Source organism: Petaurus breviceps, unplaced genomic scaffold (assembly GCF_028583685.1).
Source record: "Petaurus breviceps papuanus isolate PSGF00001 unplaced genomic scaffold, PetGlider_PUasm1.0 90667, whole genome shotgun sequence".
Lineage (NCBI taxonomy): Eukaryota > Metazoa > Chordata > Mammalia > Diprotodontia > Petauridae > Petaurus > Petaurus breviceps.
This window is the reverse complement of record NW_027187302.1, coordinates 243191-264898: the sequence shown is the minus strand read 5'-3', so window position 1 is coordinate 264898 and position 21708 is coordinate 243191. Positions and strand designations below refer to the sequence as shown.

General features: G+C 37.3%; 1 protein-coding gene across 1 annotated transcript in view; it reads left to right on the top strand.

Moving 5' to 3' along the window:
* ME1 (malic enzyme 1) overlaps positions 1–20141 on the top strand; it is a 286728-nt gene extending 266587 nt beyond the window's left edge. Inside the window, 3 exon segments of the mRNA XM_069065073.1 lie at positions 2362–2535; positions 14483–14581; positions 18324–20141. Coding sequence (XP_068921174.1) covers positions 2362–2535; positions 14483–14581; positions 18324–18494 — 444 coding nt within the window. The 3' untranslated portion in view covers positions 18495–20141.
* Positions 20142–21708: the final 1567 nt, after the last annotated feature.

The following is a 21708-nucleotide window of genomic DNA, read 5'->3' as shown; positions in this document are numbered from 1 at the left end:
CCAGTGCCTTCTTTCTGAGGTTACCTTCTGTCCACTCTGTAAATATCTTGTCTGTGCATCATTGTTGACATATTGTCTCCCAAGGACAGTGGGAGCCTGTGGGGGGTAGACACTCTGTTTTTTCTCTTCTTTTCATCCCCAGCACTTGTCATAATTCCTGCCACGTAGCACTTAATAAATAAATGCTTGTTGACTAACTTAAAAGTAGTATATAAGCATTTACTAAAATCATAGAAATTTAAATAAACAAAACCAAAAAAATAGTTTGAGGGAAAGGCCTGCTTTCTTCTTCCATTTTAAGTGCATCTAGTGAGGACGTGGTACAGGGGTCAGAGGAGGATGGCTGACCAAATGAAGAACATTTCATGGTCCCTCTGACTTTCAGGTTTCCTTTGAAACCACTATTCTTCCTAAATATTGGTGGTTTTGAAATCTAAATCTATACATAAAGTTACCATCTTGCAGAAGTCTTTTCTAAAATGTACTTTATAGTGAACTGCAATTCAATTTATTTATAGCAGTAAATTTCTTACAATTGGTAGTTTTATGCAGTAACCAAAGCTAAAGATACCAATCTGTCACCAAACTTGCCTTGATAACATGCTACCAAATGAAACAAAATGCTACTTTATACAGGCTCACTTGGAAATGGAACTCCTTGACTTTGCAACTTTTTATTTCTTGAAATAAGTTTGAATTGTTAGATTCTACAGCTTGGTAGGGAAGGGGAGGGGTAGACTGGAAAGCACATTGCAAAAACTGATATTTACAGGGTGAATATTCTGAAAGATCTATTGTTCTGACTGTTGCAACCTGCTGAGCACAGGTTGCTTGGTCTAAACCAGCAGGGGTGGGGAACCTGTGGCCTTGAGGCCACATGTAGCCCTCTAGGTTCTTGGGTGTACCCTTTTGACTGAGCCCAAGTTTTATATAACAAATCCTTTGGGAATTTGTTCTATGAAGTTTGGATTCAGTCAAAGGGCCACACTTGAGGACCTAGAATGTCACGTGTATCCTCAAGGCCATAGGTTGCCCACCTCTGGAAAAACTGTCACTTCATTTTAGCTTTTGGACTTGATAAATTGGCTTTGTTAAATAGATTTCTTGAATTATAGAAATCTATATGTGGAGAGCTTACTGCTTCAGAAAAAAAAAGAAAGACCTCATTGCCCTTAACTGTATCAGTACTGGCACCAGGAACAGATTGTCACAATCTCCAAAGTCTGTTCCTAGTGTTAAATGCTTCACACCTATCAGCTACACCCACCCCAACCCCCACCCCCACCCACAGTTCAAAGCAGGTACACATAGGATGTTGCTCTAATATGAATAGCCTATTGTAAAAATATGGTAATGATTACCCTGAGAAGTTATGGAGAATAATGTTTATATACCTCACTTCTAGCTATGATAAAAAATAAGAAAATCTAAATAGGACTACAGATATTAAATATCATTTGTAAACTGGCTATACTGATTCTTTTTCTAAACCATATTTGCCTTAAACAAAACGCAAATATAAATTTAGTATATGCCTCAGAAATTTCTTTGGAAATGATGTGGCAACCTCAAATTTTGCCATTTCACATAATTCTGTTATCAAATTATTTCAACTATAGTTGTTCTGTCATTTCAGTTGTATCTTTGTGACCCCATTTGGTATTCTTGGGAAAGTTACTGAAGTGGTTTGTCATTTCATTTTCTAGCTCATTTTAGAGATGAGCAAACCTGAGGCAAACAGAATAAAGTGACTTGCCAACAGGGTCACGTAGCTACTAAGAGGCTGAGTCCATATTTGAACTCAAGAAGATGAGGCTTCCCGACTCCAAGCCCAGCACTGTATTCATTGTGCCACCTAGCTGCCCAGTATGTAATTGAAAGGATAGTTGTTCAGCTGTTTCAGTTTTGTCTAGTTCTTTGTGTCCCTATTTTCTTGGCAAAGATACTGGAGTGTCTGAAGCTGCATTTGAACACAGGCCTTTCTAACTTTAGACCCAGTGCTCCACCTACTTGCCCATCTTACCTGTGGCAGTTATTTTCAAAAGTCTACAGTTGAAGATGACTGTTGAAACATTAGATGGTAAACATGGATTGACTTTCCCCGAAGGCCAGGGTAACACTGTAACAGGTTTTGGGTGCATTTTCTGGGGATAAAGAATAAGACAGCGAAAACAGCAGTGACCTCTGACCCCTGGAATTGAGTGCTCTGACATTATGAAAATTTGTCCAACCTTCTTTGTGGATGGGATTAAGAAAAACTAAACTTTCTCTGGTAAAATACTGATTATGTCTGTAAAACACCTCTGTTATGCTTTGCTTTAAAACATACACTTTGAAATTGATTGTTTTTTTCTATTCCAGGGACGTGGCATTTTTGCAAGTGGCAGTCCATTTGATCCTGTCACTCTTCCAGATGGTCGGACCTTCTATCCTGGCCAAGGCAACAATTCCTATGTGTTTCCCGGAATAGCACTTGGTGTTGTAGCATGTGGATTGAGGCACATCACTGATAAAATCTTTCTCACTACTGCTGAGGTATGACTATGATGTATTGTGTATGACTAGCTTAGCCTATGAAACATTCTTCACTTAGCCCACTCCATCAGAGTCCCATCAGCTCTAGAGCGTTTGATCCCAGAAACAACATTGTAGTAAAGAAGGGAGGAAATAGTAGAAAAAACAATGGATTTCGAGGCAGAGACCTCAACTAAAACCTATTTCTGCCACTAATGAGCTCTGTGAAATCCCCCTCTCTGAGCCTAGATTTTTTTTCATCTGTAAAATGGGGATAGTAATTCTTCCATTTACCTACCTAACAGTTTTAAGTCAAAGTGATGTAGCCTTTGGGTTTTAAAAGTTCAAGAATTTTTAAAAATTAAAAAATGCTTTTATTCTTTAAGACAACTGTTAACATTTTGTACCAGTGCTTGAGAAAGTGGTGAGAAAGATAATGTATTTAAGGAATACCAAACTGGGTTGGGAGGCCTGGCTTTGAATCAATGTCCCTTCTCCCTCCACTCTGCTTTCTGGAAACATTATTTAACCTCTCTCTCAGGTTTCAGTTTCCTCCAGTAAAATAAAGGGCATTGGACTAGAGACCCTAACAGCTTCCAGTTCTAGAATTATTTATTTTATTGAAGTCTTATTATTTTTATTAGAAATGTATTTTCTTTCCCTCCCAATCTCCATTGAAAAGCAAATAAATTCCTTTTTTAGCTGTGTTCAAAAAAATTTGCTCATTCTAACCCTAAATCCATGGCCTCTTTCCCATAGGATAGACTTTATCATTAGTTCTCTGGAATCATGGATGATCATTCTGTTGATAATAGTTCTCATAGTGTTTTGATTTTACAGTATTGTTACTATTGTATAAATTTTCTCCTAGTTCTCATTTTGCTCTTTCTCCATGTAGAAGTCTTCAGAGTTCTTCACTTTCATAATATTGATGTTGTAATATGTATTTGTTTTTCTGATTTTGCTTCTTGTACCCATCAGTTTATTCATCTTTCCATGTCTCTTTGGAACCATCTATTTCTTCATTTCTTACAGGACATTACATTAATATGCTGCAGTTTGGTCAGCTCTTTCCTAACTGATTGGACGTACCCATAGTTTCCAGTTTTTTGCCAACACAGAAAGAGCTACTAAAAATATTTTTTGCTTTTTTTTTTTTTTTTGGAGTGGGGGAAAGCAGGTGAATTGGGGTTGAGTGACTTGCCCAAGGTCACACAGCTAGTACGTGTTAAGTGTCTGAGGTCTGATTTGAACTCAGGTCCTCCTGACTCCAGGGTCAGTGCTCTATTCACTGGACCACCTAGCCACCTCTGCTAAAAATATTTTTGTACATATAGGATTTTTTTCGTTGTTTGGTATTATTTTATTTTAGGTAGTACAACTGCATGTCAGAAGTACCATTTCCTTTGTATTTCTGTGGTTAATTATAAAAATTCAGTGATTCCTAAAAATGGCCAGTTCATTTTTTCACATGTACATTTTCTTGAAGAAAATGTAATTTACATGTACATTTTCCTAAAGAAAATGTAATGTAACTTTGATCTGAACTTATAAATCATAACTAAGAACCCTGAGGTCTTCTAAAGGCAAGTCTCCCAAAATCCTTTAACTGTTTTGCAGAAAGTCTTATATAGACAACAATAAAAAAGTACTTGCTCTCAAAGAACTAATGTTCTACTAGAGATAATAATTTATTATCTGTCATAAATGTTTATCATAAACCTTTGCAAAAAGAATAAAAATATAATGAAATAGTCTTAGCATTATATATTAATTCATTTAAAATATAATCCTTCTTGTATTGCTGGGACTATAGCAGCTAGAGTAATAGCACACTTAAATAGTGATTTTAAGGTTTACACAGCACTTTCCTCACCAGCAGCCCTATGAGTCTTCTCTTTATAGATGAAGAAAAGAGTCTCAAAGAGGCAAACCTTGGTCACACAGCTAGCAAATAAAAGAACCAGTGTTCTAACTCAGGCATCCCAACTCCACATCCAAAACACTTTCCATTGTACCACACAGCATATCTCTTTAGAATATTGAGTTTTTGTTAGCCAAAATCTGTACCTACTTCATGTTCTCATGCTTTAACATATTTCACAAACTAGAAATATGAGGAAGTAACTTATTAACTTAAGATTGCCCTGCAAATCATAATTAAACTGAGTTAAATCAAAATCAATAACCATTATATTTCTTATCATGTAAAATGCTATTATGAATAGAAACTATATTTGCTTAAGTCATATTGTATTCAGTAGCCTTCCCTTCCCAGAGCAAAAGAGTTGCACGGCTGAAATTACCCTCTGCCAGTAGATGTTTGGAAGAAAGAGTATTCCACCCTGGCTTTTCCTGAATTGCACTGGGAGTGTGGTATCTGATGTCCTGAGATTCCTTTATCCCAGAAAAGTTTATTAAATATAAGCAGATGTTAAAATGCAAAATAATCCTTTCCATGCTATTCTTACATTAAGGAAAATAGAATCATTGTCTGTTTATAACAATTCTCCTATCGGGGAAAAAAAAAGTAAATGTTTTAGAGTGCCATAATCAGTTGGGTTTTTTGTTTTGTTTTGTTGTTTTGTTTGTCCTAAATCACTCTGGCTCCCTCTAGTGATGATTGAATGCCCAAATTTCATGCCCCTAAAAAGAGGTAGTAATAATTAATGCCAAAAAGTACTAAGTTAAAATAAATCATTACGTGAATCTGATTAGATCCCTGAGGTCCTGCTTGCTCTATAGTCTCATCTGTGTTCCTATTTTCTCTACCCTCCACTGCGCTTTGCTGCATTTGACACTACTGACCAAGTCTAGTTAGAAACCACCCAATACAATACAATTCTAGATTTGACCTTATTTCTCTTTTTTCTTTTCTTTTTTTTTGGAGGGGGTAAGGCAGGGCAATTGGGGTTAAGTGACTTGCCCAAGGTCACACGGCTAGTAAGTGTTAAATGTCTGAGGCCTGATTTGAATTCAGGTCCTCCTGACTCCAAGGTCAGTGCTCTTTTCACTGTGCCACCTAGCCACCCCAACCCTATTTTTCTAATCATTGTGTGGATTCCTCTTTCTTTTCCCACCCATTAACTATGGGTATTCTACAAGACTGAATCCTGGACCCTTTTTTGGTATCTCATCCATTCCCATGGACCCATTACTTTCATGCTGGTGATGATATCTCTCTGTAGTCAATTCTTTTCATCTGTGTTATAGCTGCCTAATGGATTTTTCCACATGAATGTCTTACAGTTACTTGAAACTCATCTTATCTAAAGCCAAACTCCCCATCTTCCTCTCAAACTGGTTCCTACTCTCAATTTTCCAGTCTGTCAATGGCACCGCCATTTTCCCAGTAGTCTAAGGATCAAAACCTTAGAGATATCTTGAATTTTTCTCTAATCTTGTCCGCGCTTTTTTTCAGAATTCCTTGTTTTAGCCTTTCCATTCACACTGCTGTCATGTTAGTGCTGGCCCACATCCTCTTACTGCTAGATCACTCAAATAGACACCTAACTTATTTCCTTGCCAACAGTTTCCCTTCCTCCAGTCCTTTCAGCATGCCACCCTTAAGTCTAATCTTCCTGAAAACAGTGTTTCCCTTACATCACCTACTCAAGAATCTACATTTCCACATACCTACCATTAAGTCCAAACACCCAGTCTTGGCATTCAAAGCCCTCAGTATTCTGGCTTCTACATTACTATTAAGTGACTCTTTTATGTCCCAGTGTTTATCCAAATATATTTTCCATTCAGGCCAATTTCCTTACTATGACCTAAATATTCCATCTTCACTGAGGTGGTAAAGGGTAACGGAAAGTCAGGATAATAGATAGCGAACTGGAACACCTGGATTCACCTACTAAATAAGTAGATGGCTAGCTGTGTGAGCCTGTGTTATTTTTTTAACCTCTCTGTACCTCATTTTCTTTATCTGTAAAATGAAATTATTATGATTCTGCCATTTCTTCTGTACCCACACAGGGGTGGGAAGAGAAGAACTCTCTCCACCCCTATCCCCACATGTACATACCTTCATCTATCCTACGTCAACCTTTATCAAACGTAATAATGCCAAGGCCTAGTCCTGACTTCTCCTTTAAGTCTTCCCTGGAATGTGTAGCCTTGCCCTGTTCTTTTGTTTTTGCCTGCCTTATTCTTTATATTATACATTTTTAGTACGTAGGACCTGTTTAGAATTATCTTCTAATTGCTACATGTAAATCTCAAACTAACAGTAAGTTTCTTAAAAGCTAGAAACATCATTATGCTAATGTGCTTCTTTTGTATCTCCCATAGAACGCAGGACAATGCTGAGTGCGTGTAGTAGGTGTTCAGTAGATTCTTAATGAATTCTATTGAAAATTACTTATTCTTTTGGTATCTATTATATAGAAACGCTCCACTGCCTGCTAGGGCCCCAGGAAAGGAGCGAACTCTTCTTTGTTGAGGTATTTATCTCAAAGCTAACAAAGGAAGACCTTTCTGAAATGTTCCATTGGAGCTCTGAATGTGTACCTGAGAGGTTGTGTCACGTGTACTGTGCATGTATTAGAGGCAGGTAGGTGGCCCAGCGGACACAGCTCTGAGCCTGGAATCAGGAAGACGTCCATTCAGATTTGGGCTCAAACACACGATTGTGTAACCCTGAGTAAGTCACTTAGTATCTATTTGCTTCAGTTTCTTCAACTGAAAAGTGGGGATAATAATAGCACTTAGCTCACAGGGTTGTTATAGGATCACCTGAGATATGAATATGATGATAAATTCCCCCAGCTGGCTATTGAATTCATCTTCTATATCCCTTGTCCATTTCTAATATTCCTGAAGTATTATGTAACAGTGATACTGGCCAATGAATTCTCTGTCCTTGAAATAGGTGTGTTTAGTGAGACGGCTTCCTTCAGTCAGTCAGTCAGCCAGCTTTTATGAAGTCTTTACTATATGCCAGGCACTGTGCTGAATTCTGGGGTTACAAAGAAAGGCCAGAACATGATTTCTGCCATCAAAGAGTTCACAGTCAAATGGGAGAAACAGCATGCATTTAATTATGTACATATAAGATATATACAATATAGATCTGTATAAATGAAAGGTAATCTCAGCAGGGAAATACTTGAAGGATAGTGGCAGGAATGAGGGATTGGGAAAGGCCTCCTAGACAGGATAGAATTTGAGTTTACTCTTCAAGGAAGCCAGGGTAGCACATAGAGGTGATGAGGAAGGGCATTAAAGACATGAACTTCCTCTTAGTGGAGAACAAGGTCCCTCTATTACACATCATTAGACCCTTCCAAAAACAGGCTCACCAAATAAGCGTGGTCTCAATATTTAGCCCCCACTGGGCTGTGTTACAATTGATGAAGCCTCTTGATGATTTCTTCCTCTTTGTGAAGGCTCTCCCACCTGAAAGATTACATCCAAATTGGCACAAAATTATACCACTCCCTACCTCAAAATCCTAAGTGTTTTCCCATTGTCTATAGAAATAAGTTTAAATGTCTTAGCCAGGAATTTAGGATCATCCTTATCCAACTCAACTTAATATTCTAGCCTTATCTCCCACTCTTCCCCTGGACAAAATCTAAACTCTAGCCAGAATAGATTTACTTGCCTATAACTTTGTCACCTCCATGTGAACTATTCTTTCATTCATATCTTCCTGTCTAAATCCTGCGCAACCATCAAAATCTAGCTCAAACAACACCCCTTTCATGAATCTTCCCCTGATTCCTATACCCAACATAAAAGATAAATCCTTATACTTTTCACAGCATTTATCACATCCTTGTTCTTCAGTCATGCCCAGTTCCTTGTGCTGTCCATGGGATTTTCTCAGCAAAGATACAGGAGTGGTTGACCATTTCCTTCTCCAGTGGATTAAGGCAAACAGAGGTATAATGGTAATGGGGATTTGAAAATCTTCCCTGCCCCTTGTATTGGCAATCAAACATGTACTTAGCACCTTGTTTCAACTTTCTTAAGAAACAGAAGTAGTTGGGAGTTCTCAGGGTGGAGTCAAGATGGCGGAGTAGAAGCAGGATCTCCAAGTGGCTCCGGCTTCCACCTTCCCCAATCAATGTAAAAAGGGGACTCTGAACAAACTTTGGAGCGGCAGAACCCACAAAATGACATAGAGAAGCTAACCTCCCGCTGAGGACAGCCCAAGCTGGCAGGAATCGGCCAGCACAGCACTCTGGGAGCCAAACCCAGGCCCTGCATGAGCCAGAGGTTTTAGCCCCAGGGTAGGTCTGACTAGCACCTGGCCAGAGGGACTCCAGATCAGCAGCAGCTGTGGTCATTTCCAGAATTATCAACACACAGATGCGAAGGACAAAGTGAGAGGTCAGTGCAGTCTGGACTTTGGGATCCAGTAAGTTCTGAGTGCCTCAGCTTTTGCCCCCGGGGCAAGAAGCCGCTGAGACACCCTGCAAAGCCAGCCAGTCATACATGGCAGCTTCAGCTCCTGGCCTGCAGAGTGTTGGGGGACCAAGCGACCAGTCTGAGAGGTAATCGCTCTTGCTTTAACCTGCTTAGATCTGAATTGCAGTCTAGGGTGGAGATCCCGGGGTGTGTATCCAGCTTGCCAGAGCGTGTGAAGGCCTCAGAGAAGGTACCCACCTAATACCTCTGGCAACTGAGAAAACCTCAGCATTTGGGATGAAAGCTCCTCTGTCTTGTGGCAGAGTCCTACTGTGGCAAAAAGCCCAGGGGTCAAGTGACTGAGGGGCGACATGACCAGGCAAAGGAAACAAAGCAGACAGAAGATTCCAACATTAGATTCCTACCTTGGGGACAAAAAGGAGCAAAGCATGGAACAGGAGGAAGACAGTGAAGTCAGAACTCCTACACCAAAAGCTTCAAAGGTGTTAAAATATAAGCTGGTTACAGGCTATAGAGGACCTTAAGAACCAGATAAAGAGAAGTGGAGGAAAAATTGGGAAGAGAAATGAGAACGATGCAAGAAAATTATGAAATGAGAGTCAACAGCCTGACTGAGGAAAATCATACCTTAAAAAATAGACTAACTCAATTGGCAAAAGAGGCTCAAAAAGGCAATAAGGAGAAGAATGCCTTAAAAAGCCGAATTTGCCAGATAGAAAAAGAATCTCAAAAGCTCAATGAGGAGAATCATTGCTTCGGAATTAGATTGGAGCAAATGGAAGCTAATGACTTTATGAGAAATCAGGATGCTGTTAAACTGATCCTAAAAAATGAAAGAATAGAAGGCAATGTGAAATATCTCATGGGAAAAACCACTGACCTGGAAAATAGATCCAGAAGAGATAATTTAAAAATTATTGGACTACCTGAAAGCCATGATCAAAGTAAGAACCTAGAAGTCATCCTCCAGGAAGTTCTCAAAGAAAACTGCCCTGATGTTTTAGAACTAGAGGGCAAAATAGAGGTTGAAAGAATCCACCGATCACCTCCTGAAAAATATCCCCAAAAGAAAACTAGGAATATTATAGCCAGGTTCTGGAATTCCCAGATTAAGGAGAGAATATTACAAGCAGCCAGGAAGAAACAATTTGAATATCGTGGAAACACAATCAGGATAACCCAGGATCTGGCAACTTTTACACTGAGGGATCGAAAGGCTTGGAATATGATATTCTGGAGGTCAAAGGAGCTGGGATTAAAATCAAGAATCACCTTCCCAGCAAAACTGAGTATCATGTTTCAAGGAAAAATATGGTCATTCAGTGAAATAGAGGATTTTCAAGCATTCTTGATGAAAAAACCAGAGTTGAATAGAAAATTTGACATTCAGATACAAGAAGCAAGAGAAGCATGAGAGAGTAAACAGGGAAAAGAAATCATAAGGAACTCATCAAAGTTGAACTATTAACATTCCTACATGGAAAAACAACAATTGTAACTGATGAAACTGTTCTCAGTATGAAAAGTTGAAGGAAATATATATATGAGGGTATATGGGCATATGAATACAATGTGTATGTGTGTATGTATGTTTACAGGTATACATAGATAGAGGGCACAGGAACAATTTAACAGGAAGGGATCATACTTAAAAGGTGACATTAAGAGGTGAGAGAGGAATATATGGAGAAGAGATGGGGAGGGATAGAATGGGGTAAACTATCTCATATAGAAGAGGCAAGGGAAAATGGTTACAATGGAGGGGAAGAATAGGAAGGCAAAAGGGAATGGGTCAACCTTATTCTCGTTGAATTTGGCTTGGGGAGGGAATGACATACATACTAAATAGAGTATCTCACCCTACAGGAGTGTAGGGGGAAGGGGATGAGAGGGGGGATGATGGAAGGGAGGATAGGCTGGGGCAGGGGGGGGGGGGAGTTGGAAACACCCACTTTTGAAAAGGGACAGGATCAAAGTAAAGAATAGAACAATTAGGAGGTGGAATAGAAGGGAGGGAAATATAAGTAAGTCTTTTACAATATATCTATGTTATTGTTTTGCATTAGCTACACATGTACAACCTATACTGAACTGCTTATCTTGCCAGTAATGGTGGGTGACAAGGGAGGAAGGGAATGAATCTGGAATTCAAAATTTTAAAATCAAATGTTCATATATATGCTATTATTAATATTATTTTACATGTAATTGGGAAATAAGATATACAGGCACTGGGGCATAGAGATACACCATGCCCTACTGGAAAAGTCGAAAAGGGCATGGGAGGAAATATGGAAGAGAGCAGATTGGAGGAGGGGATATCCTGTGGGACTGCTATTTTGGGGTGGTGGGTAGGGGTAAAACAGGGAGAAAATTTATAACTCAAAATCTGGCGGAAATGGTGTAAATCAGAAGTTAATGAAGCATTTGAAAAATGGAAAGAAAAAAAAAGAGGGGAGCTCACCCCAGCTCAGGGCTCCTGGGGTATAATAAAAAATAAATTTTTAGAAAAGTGTAAAAAAAAAAAGAAACTCTTTAACATTGTGTTTCAGTTCATGATTGTATCAAGTATTAAGATCCAGAACTTGTGAATCCCACAGTGGGAGAAGTTGCTGATGTAACAGGAAGGGGCAGAACAGGGAGGAGCTAATACCATATATAAGGAAAAACCCAAGCTAGAGAGCCAGAATTGCTGAGAGAGAGAGAATTCCTAGGATCCTGAGAACTTCTGAAAACTGCTATGAATTGAGAACGGAATGGAGAACAGAAATTGTGGTGGCAGAACAGAGAATTGAGAAATGAGAAAAAGAGGAGAACTGAGAGGAAGCATGGCTGTGGTGCCAGTACTTTATCTGTCTCTTTTGATGCTACTTTGTCAGACTCATCTGCTGAAAGAGGATGTTGCTGTTGTTACAAAAGCCCTGGGACCTTATTGCTGGTTCAGAAGCCCTGAAAGAGGATTTTCTTGTTGTATATTTACAGAAATCCTGGAGGAGGGTCTTACTGATGTTTTCAGAGGTCCTGGGACTATACTCATGAGTTGTATGGATTTCTCATACCTTGTTATTGGAACTGTGTTGATTTCAAAGGCAGAAAGTGAATTGGTGATGGTATTGGCAATGTGCATGAATGTTATTGTGGCTTTGTTAAGCTTTGTCTTCCCAGGAACAGAAACTGTGAAGGACGTGAGGGGGACTAGACATTGTGAGCTTCAATATGGAACAGGAACTAGACAAGGAGTTGGGAGCTGCCTGCCTTTGAACCCAGGTTCAAAGTTGGATGGATTCAGATAGGAGCTGGACCCATGGAAGAGGAACCATGGAAGCTGAGAGCCAGCCTCAAGTCAAGATGAAAAGACCTCTCCTTGGGTTTTTAATGCAAACTGAGAAGATCATGATTTAATGTAACCTAGGGGTGGAGGACTTTGTACTCTTGTATCCTGTACTTTTCAGGATGATTGAATTAAGGATGATTGGAAACTAATCTCTAATTAAGAAGAAAGAAGACATTGAGAGATTAAGACAGTGTGACCTAGGGGTGGAGAACTTTGACCTTTGTGCTTTGTGTCCCTTAAGGAGGCAATAGGATGATTGAATTAAAAACTTAATAAATGATTGTACTTAGTTTTAAACAATGTGGCCATTTTAGTGATAAGTTGTTATGACATAACATTATGAATACTGTACTTTGATTTCTGTGAATGTTTTACCTTAATTTACTGCTGAATCAATAGAGAGTTTACTATACTATGTAATCAGAATCTTGAAGCTGTTCACAGCAGCAGTCCTCTGGAAAGCTGCTGATGCTTGGCTTTACAAGAGGTTAAGTGACTTACCCAGGTTCACACAGCTAGTTAGGCATCTGAGGTCAGATTTGAAATCAGGTCTTCCTGACTCCAGACCCAACACTCTATGCAATGAGTCCTCTAGCTGCTTCCTTATCATAGCCTAACTTGTATTAAAGTTTTGTGTATTTCTCTTACTACCTTACAGTTTCATCTTTCCTTGAGAGATAGGAATTGCTCCTTAATCATTGTGCTAGATTTGCATCAGTTCATACAGGTCTTTCCAAGTGTCCCTGAAATTGTTCCTTTTATTATTTCTTAGGAGCCTTAATCATTTAGATTAATCAACTAGAATTTCATACAGTTCCTTCTACTCAGTAGAGATGCTATGAATATGTATTGGAAGATTGAAATCTATAATGGAGGTATAGTGTTCCCCTTTGAGTCAGGCTTTCTGGCCCTCTTGGTAGCTTTCCTTATCTCCTCTTTACTCTCTGGATACCTCCCAGAGTGTCTGCTCACTTAGGGACAGATCCTTACCTTTGTGCCACTCTGTGAATCAGTCCTCTGTACCATTCCCCTTGTCATGGTAGCTCACATGACCCAGATACCCAGATAACTGCCATTCTGTATGGTCTCTAAACTTTTTTGATTACCTGTCCTTATCAGTTAAAAAAGTTGAGCATGTACCTCTAATTTATCTATATTTATTTATAAATTATATGTACATATTAGTATGTGAATAAATAATATTAAAACATACAGAGGGTTTGAAATGGAAAAAGATGAGACAAAGATGAAATAATATTTTGGTTTATTTATTCACAGTCTAAAAAACTTCTTGTTCTTGCTTTAAAAATTAGTGATGATTTTTAACAAATAGTATTAATTTGTTAATATCATTATTAATAATATATGTGTTCTGTATTACTGAGTAGGATTCATTAATTTTGAAAGTGTTAAACTTACAATGATTTGATACAAGGTCCGTAAACTTGGATGAGAAAAAAAGTACATCTTTATTTTTATTAACCACTCATTGAAATTTATCATTCCCTTTCATTATAAGTGTAGTTAATGAATCACAGCAGTATTAGCAGTATCTGTGACTTTGTCACCAAAAGAAATTACAGGTATTTTCAAAGCATGTTACAGTTGTTGCGTGTATCTAAAAATATTGTTTATACTCACCACTATTTTTAAATTACTGTAGTTCATATACCAGCTATTAGAATGATTGTGATCCCAGTCTTCTGGCTTAACAGACTGCATTTAAGTATAATTTATTTCTTTGTAATCCTATGTACTTTACTTATTTAAAGCATTACTCTAAGAAGGAGTTCATAGGCTTCCCCAAACTGCAAAGGGAGTCCATGACACAAAAGAGGTTAAGAACCCCTGCTAGAGAACTTCCAGCTAGCATATATGTTCTTTTCTATTTGTTTTTTGTTTCGTTTAATTTGTAAATGTTCTTTGTGCTAGATTAGTGTTTTGAAATTCAAAAATATATTGAATTGTACCCAAAAAAATTGGTTTAGGCAATATTATTCATTTGAAGTAAGGTGCTATTCTCAAGCTTCTCCCACCCCCATACTATTGTAATAAAGACCTAGTTTGTGAGCTGAAATGTTAGGGAGTATTATTCACTAATATTGGTGTTATTCTCAGCACCAAGTCTTCAAGCCTTTGACACATAGTAAGCGCTTAACAAGTATTTGTTGACTTTTACAGAATTCCCATGATGGATCACAAATTAAATTGGATGGCTTAAAGTTTAACTTTTTTCCATTTTATTTCTAGGTTATAGCTAAGGAAGTATCAAAGAAACATTTGGAAGAGGGTCGACTATATCCACCTTTGAATACCATTAGAGATGTTTCTTTGAAAATTGCAGTGAAGGTAAAACCTCTCCTTTTGTATCCACCTTCTTAAATTTAAATCTCATTTAACACACACACACATTCTGAATTACTGCAAATTGACCCTTTATTCTCCTTCAACCTTATATCTGATCAGTTGCCAAATCTGTCCATTTTTCTTCCAACACCTGTCTTTTCTATCCCTTTCTCCCCACACACAGACACCTCCCTAGTTCTTTACTTCTCACTTGGACTATTGTAGTGGCCTCTAAATTGATCTCTCTTGGTTCTATTCTTTATTCTTTCCCATCCATATACATGCTAAAATAATATTCCTGATGAACAAGTCTATGTCACTCTTATACTCAAGAATCATCAGTGGCTCCTTTTTTCTCCAGGATAAATACAAATCCATCAGTCTAATATTTACTGGCACCAGCCTACCTTCATTTTGTTTGATTTTTCAACTTTTAAACAGATGATCAAGCATTTTCTCTTTCTACCAACTCCCTCTCTCCTCAGCTGGAGAGTTTTAGGGTAATGGAGACAGACCTTTGTAACAAATATGCATAGTCAAACAAAACAAATTCCCACATTGACCATATCCAAAAATATAAGTCTCATTCTGTATCTTGATTCCATCACCTGTCTTTTAGGAAAGTATGCTTACTGTCATCAGTCTTCTGGAATCAAGAATAATTGCTTAGATAATTGTTAGAGTTCTTAAGTCTGTCTCTACAATACTGTTGTTATTATATAAATTGTTCTTCCTGGTTCTGCTCACTTTGTATCAGTTCATACAAATCTTTCAAGTTCCTCTGAAACTGTCCATTTCATTATTTCTTATAGCACAATAATATTAAATTATACTCGTATGTTGTTATAATTTGGTAAGCCATTCCCTAATTGATGGACAGTTCCATAGTTTCCATTCTTTATCACTACAAAAAGAGCTTCTGTGATTATTTTTGCATATATGGGTTCCCTTTCCTCATTCTTTGATCTCTTTGGGTTATAGAGCTAGTAGTAGAATCATTGGGTCAAAGGGTATACACAATTTAGTGACTTCCATAGCATTTGACTACCAGTTGGGGAGTGGATATTGTTCTTATAAGTCTGAATTCCTCATATATCTTGAAAATGTGATTTTTTAATCTGAGAAACTTGCTGCAAATATTTTTTTCTTTTTTTGGAATTCATTTTTTTTTGTCTTTATTGATTTGTTTGTTTACTTTTAGTTTACAAGATTCAGTTCCACAATCCCTTGAGTTTCAAATTTTCTCCCTTTCCTTCCCGCCCCTCCCCCCGCAATGGCAGCATGCAATCACGTATAGAATCTGCAAATATTTTCACATTAGACATAAGTCAGGTTGTAAAGAAGGATTATAACCAATGAAATGAACGATGAGAAAGAAGAAACAAAACCAAACAAGAAAAAGAAAGAGAGCAGGTAGTTTGCTTCAATCTACATTCAAACTCTTGTAGTTCTTTCTCTGAATGTAGACATCTCTTTCCATCATGAGCCTTGTGGCGTTGTCTTATAACCTACTGCAAAGATTTTTCCCACGCAGTTGTTTCCCTTCTAATCTTAACTGCACTGACTTTGTACAAAATCTTTTTTTTAAGTTTGCAATCAGTATAATCTAATTTAGCTTATCTAATCCTCTCTATTCGTTATTTAGTCATGAACTCTTTGGCTCTACATAGAGCTGGATTTTATCCTATCTTTCCAGCCTTATTTCACAATGCTGCCTTTCATGCACCCTTAAGTTCCTGCCAAACTGTTTTACTTGATACTCAATATTCCTTCTTCCATCTCTATTGTTTTGTATAAGACTGGCTTCCACAACCTGTAATGTACTTTATCCTTACATACACCTTACATACATAAAGAACCTTTATATTTAAAGTTTTGTTAGCTACCTCCTATTAAAAGCCTTTACTGAGCCCCAGACCATTTATTAGTATTCTGTCCTTCTTCAGATTACCTTGTGTTTAATTATCTCTATTACATGCAAGATTCAACCTTTCCTTCTGCGCCCATCCCCAACAGTCCCCCATGCTAGCTTCTTGAGGGCAAGGATCTTTTTCTATCTTGTTTTTGTTTCCTCAGCACCAAGGCAATATTTACAGTACCCACAATCATGATAAAGACCTTGACTATAAATATCACATGATGTTTGATTGCAAAATATACCAAACTCTCCATATAGAGGACAGAACTGAAACATTTATTTAGACACCAGAAAACCCAAATCCCAAAACCAGTAAGCCACTTCCATCATAGCACCAAAGATATTAAGAAACCATCATAATACTGAGAGCCACAGCATCCTTTAGCCTTCCCACAAACCTATATTAAATCAATATTTACTCACAAACCTCTTTCTCTCCTTGCCTGAGCACCTCTCTCCCCCAGTGTCTCTCTGGTTCTGGCTCCCAGCTTCCTGTGGGCTCTGCTTCCCTTCAGCAATCCCACCACAGGCTCCATGTGACTACATTCAACCTATTAGGGAGAAGAGTTTATCTTCACAGCAGGGGAGCTTCCTGTGGGCTCTGCTCCACCCTTCAGCAAATTCCCTCCATCACAGGCTCCATGTGATTACATTCAGCCTATTAGGGGGCAGAGTTTACTTTCAAAGCAGGGGAGGTCTTCAAATTCCCCCCTAGGTCTATTAAGGGGCAGGGAAGATCTTCAAATTCCTATTCCCATTACACTTGCATATGCTAGATAGTTAACAAATGCTTGCTGAATTCAATTAAGTGAGTAGCCAGTTATATTGGGAGCTCTCTTTAAAATAAACTCATTTACCAGTAGAAATATGTGCCTGTTTCCTCATTTTTAATAATGAGCTCAAGTCTTCTAAATCATGTTCAGAAACAAGGCTGCATAAATTTGTGGAGACAAACCCTCAGAGGTTTACTCATTGCAAGTCTGAGAGAATATTAAAGATTCTCACACAAAAGTGTTTTGGTTTAAAAAGACCTTTCTATTCCAATTCTCCTTTCCTCTTTAGAAACACAGAGGAAAGTTCAGAACAGGATTCTAGAAACTAGAGGATACATTGGTAGAATCTTCTCCCTTTTACAGCTATAAGGGACATTGATCCCTGAACACAGAGAAGAAAAGAATTGGGATTAACAAATCATTTCCTTTTAATAAGATTATAGGATCCAGTTAAAAAGATGGAAGGTGCCTAAGAAGCCATAGAGTCCAACTCCTCTGTTTTTCCTAACCTCCATATTTCTGTTGAGGGTGCCACCATCCTTTAAGTCACCCAGGTTCATAACCTTGGAGTAATTCTTGATGCTCTCCTCTTCCTCTTGCTTCCCATATAATGATTTGCCAAGACTCGTCAGTTCTATCTTCATATGTATCTTATCCCTTTTCTCTACACTAGCTCAGGCTGTCCTCACTCTTGTATGCCCTATTACAACAGGCTTCTAATTGGTCTCCCTGTCTCCAAATGGTTGCTAAATTGATATTTCCAAAACACAGGTCCTGCTATGTCAGTCCCCTGTTCACAAAGCTCCAGTGCTTCCTCTTACCCCTAAGATAAGATACAGACTCCTCTGACTTTTAAAACCTTTCCCCATCTGGCTATGGTATACCTTTTCAGCTTTATTACATATTACTCATTGATACAGTATTGATACATAATGAGTATAATACCTACTAATTCCAGTAGGTATTGCTGCTTCTGCTATACCATGCAATTAGCTATTCCTTTAAATTCAGTATGTTTGTTAAAATATAAATGTATACTTTACTATATTTCCAGATTGTGGAAGAATCCTACCGTGATAAATCAGCTACTGTCTACCCTGAGCCCCAGGATAAGGAAGCATTCGTCCGCTCTAAGGTTTACAGCACTGATTACGACCAAATTCAACCCGACTGTTACCCTTGGCCTAAGGAGGCAATGAAAATACAAACTGTAAATCAGTTCTAGAAATAGAGTACAACAATAAATATTTGTGACAAGTTTTTTTCTTTGTCAAAGATGAACACTTTTTATAATGATTGAAAAAGCTCTCAAATTAAGATGATAACTTTTGTTTATTAACTTTGTAGTTGAATTATTTCTTTATTGATTGACAGTCATTAATCCAGGTTAGGATAAACAACCCTTTGGACAATAGTCCTGTATATGCATTCTATTTGTTCATATTTTCGATATTAATCTTTCTGTTCCAAGTTCTTTTTAAGACTTATTCCTGCTGAAAATCTCATTATTTTTATGTAGTACACTGAATAGTAATACTATTACTAGAAATAAAATAACTCTAAAATGTGATTTTTTTGTTAACCATTTTGTTAAGCTATACTTTTTTATAAGAATAATTAGTTTTGGGAACAGAGCCTTTATTCTTACAACAGAAACTACAATATCAATATCTTTGCAGTTTCTAAAGAAAGTGACTTCTCAGGTTTTCATCAATAACCCTTGATAATGTTGGTTCACTTTATGCAACTGATTAAAAAAATTTTAAGAAGGCTCAATCAATACTGTTTACAATGCTTTGTACTACTTCATGTTTGTTTATTTCCTTTCCATCATTCACCTTATGCAGTAACACTCCACTTTATCCACTTCGTTCCTTGCAAAGAACTTGAGCACCTCCTTAGGTATGCCTTCCCACTCTGCAACTGCCATGCCATAGTTTTGGGGAAAGGGATCACATCCTGTTTCCAATGGAGGCCCATTCCCATTCTTTACGGTATGGCAACTGGAAGATAAAGGAGGCAGACAAAGAGAAGTTAAGAATGTTCCTTTTTACAAGACCCCTGAGTCTGAGTCTAACCTTAGTACCCGTAACAAGTTGTCTTGCTGCATGGCTTAGTGTGCCATAATTACAAACTAGCCGACCAGGTCGTTCCCTCTTTTCCATTATCAGCTATAATGCTTTTCCTTTATTAACTCAGGTAATTGAGAATTAGCTGCATTGCACTAAAATAATCTACCTCTGCAGTTCAGAGGGAAATTAAGTGAAAAATTTATATAACAATATTCCCAATAAGTCACCTTTATCTTTTTTTAGTTATATTCTATAAGAAATAGTCTCGCATCAAGTATAAACCATCATTTTAAAGTTACCATGACAGCTGTAGAAGAGCATATCACAGGATGCTGAAATGTGTGATAAAGAGTTTTACTTTAACAGTCAGCAATTGAGCCAGTGATATAAGTTCTCAAGCTCAGGTTTAACAATCATTTATTATTTATCTATAGAATTATTTTATTGAGAAATTTTCTTCCTTCTGGGGTCATGCTTTTGAAGATATACTTCAAAGTAAAATGTACTAGAAAAAAATATATTTTTGGCAGCGTTGAAGACCATACCAAATTTTGTTTTTAGGGACTAAATGGAGTGGTATTGGTGGAAGTAGCAGTTTTAAGGGTACAAGTCAAAAGAGTTGTCTACATGTCATTGTTTTGGAAAAGTAGCAGGATGAATTTCATAATTCTTGTCTATTTCCATGTTTTCTTATAGCTCTAATAAAATCTATTTACCTATGCAAAAAAATTGTAATGAACTATTCAGAATGTAAATGCTTAACTAAAGAGTGAATTAATAAAATAATAAGATGCCCATGACCTTTATTTTCTTCTTTCTTAAGTGATTCCTGTCAGCACATCACAAATTGATAATGGGTTATGGCTTTGTGTTACCTGCTATCATGGGTTTAAAAAAAATTACTTTAAATTTTACTACAAACTGGCAAGAAATTAAATTTTGTATTGTTAGATTATCATGTACTTCTTCACCAATCAGCCACATAGATTATCAAAGGACCACAGGTCCAGAATTCATAAGAAAAACTGAGAACATGAAAACATTAAAATAAAGGAGAGTATTGTATAATTGTAATAACCAATCTTGGCCCTGGAGAAAAGATGAGGAAATCCACTTTATTTCTTTCCTTGGAGAGGACTATTGTTGGACCCTGGGCAAAACTCAAGAAACCTGGGTTATGACTCTGCTGGGCTGTTCTGAGTCCTGGACCAGTAGGAACTTACTGATTGGTTGGGCTGGTCCAAGCTAACTCATTTGAAATGAACGACCACAGGAGCTAAGGGAGATCAACCACTTAAGCTGCCCCATTTGCCTTAATTAATTAACATAAGGCCATGTTAAAGTATTTGTCCTGAGAAAGTTCAGTTTATCCCTTGAGAGATAGTTATGCTTTATTTCTCTAATTCATCTACATTACTTCCTCTTACTGTTTACTTGTTCTTCTAAGAAAAGTATACACTTCCCTCTTAAACTTCCAAATCATACTATATATGTCTTCACTATATGTTATCTTGAATTTCAAACTCTAACATCAGCAAATGCCTATAGAGTATTATATCCAAAGATCTCCTTTTGTTTATGGTTGAAGCTGCCAAATCTTGTGTGCTCGTGACCATAGCTCCTTGGTTCTTGAATTTCTTCCTTCTGTATCTTATAGTAGTATTTCTTTGATGGGGAAGCTTTAGAGTTTGGCTATGTCATTCCTGGTGCTTTTTCTTTTGGAGTTTCAGGAAATGATCAGTGGACTATTTTTATCTTCATTTTGCCCTCTAGTTCCAACAGATTTAGGGAGTTTTCATGTATGACTTCTTTAAAATATAGTGTTCAGAATTTTTAAAAATAATTATTCCCAAAGGATTAAGGGTGGAAAATAATATCTGCCTCCAAAGAAAGAACTGATAATGTTTGAATACAGGCTAAAGAGTGCTACTTTTCACCTTCTTTCATTTTTTTTAATTTGAGTCTTGTACAAAATGACTAATATGGAAATGTTTTACATGATTGTATATGTAAAACCTATATTTGATTGCTTACCATGTCACAGAAAGGAGGGAGGGAAAAAGGAATAGGATTTGGAATGAAAAACTTTAAAAAGAAAACATGTTAAAATTTTTTTAACATTTAATTGGGGGAGAAATAAAATAATATATATTGGTAAAAAAAATTAATAGGAAAAATAATTATTATTTTCAGGGAATCCAGTAACCTGTAAATGATTTTTCTGTGACTTATTTTCCAGGTCAGCTGTTTTTTTTATATCAACTATCCTATATTTTTCCTGTATTTTCAACTTTTTGCTTTTCATCTAATATTTCTTGGCTTATGAAATCGCTGATTTCTGTTTGTTCTATTCTTAATTTTCAGGGA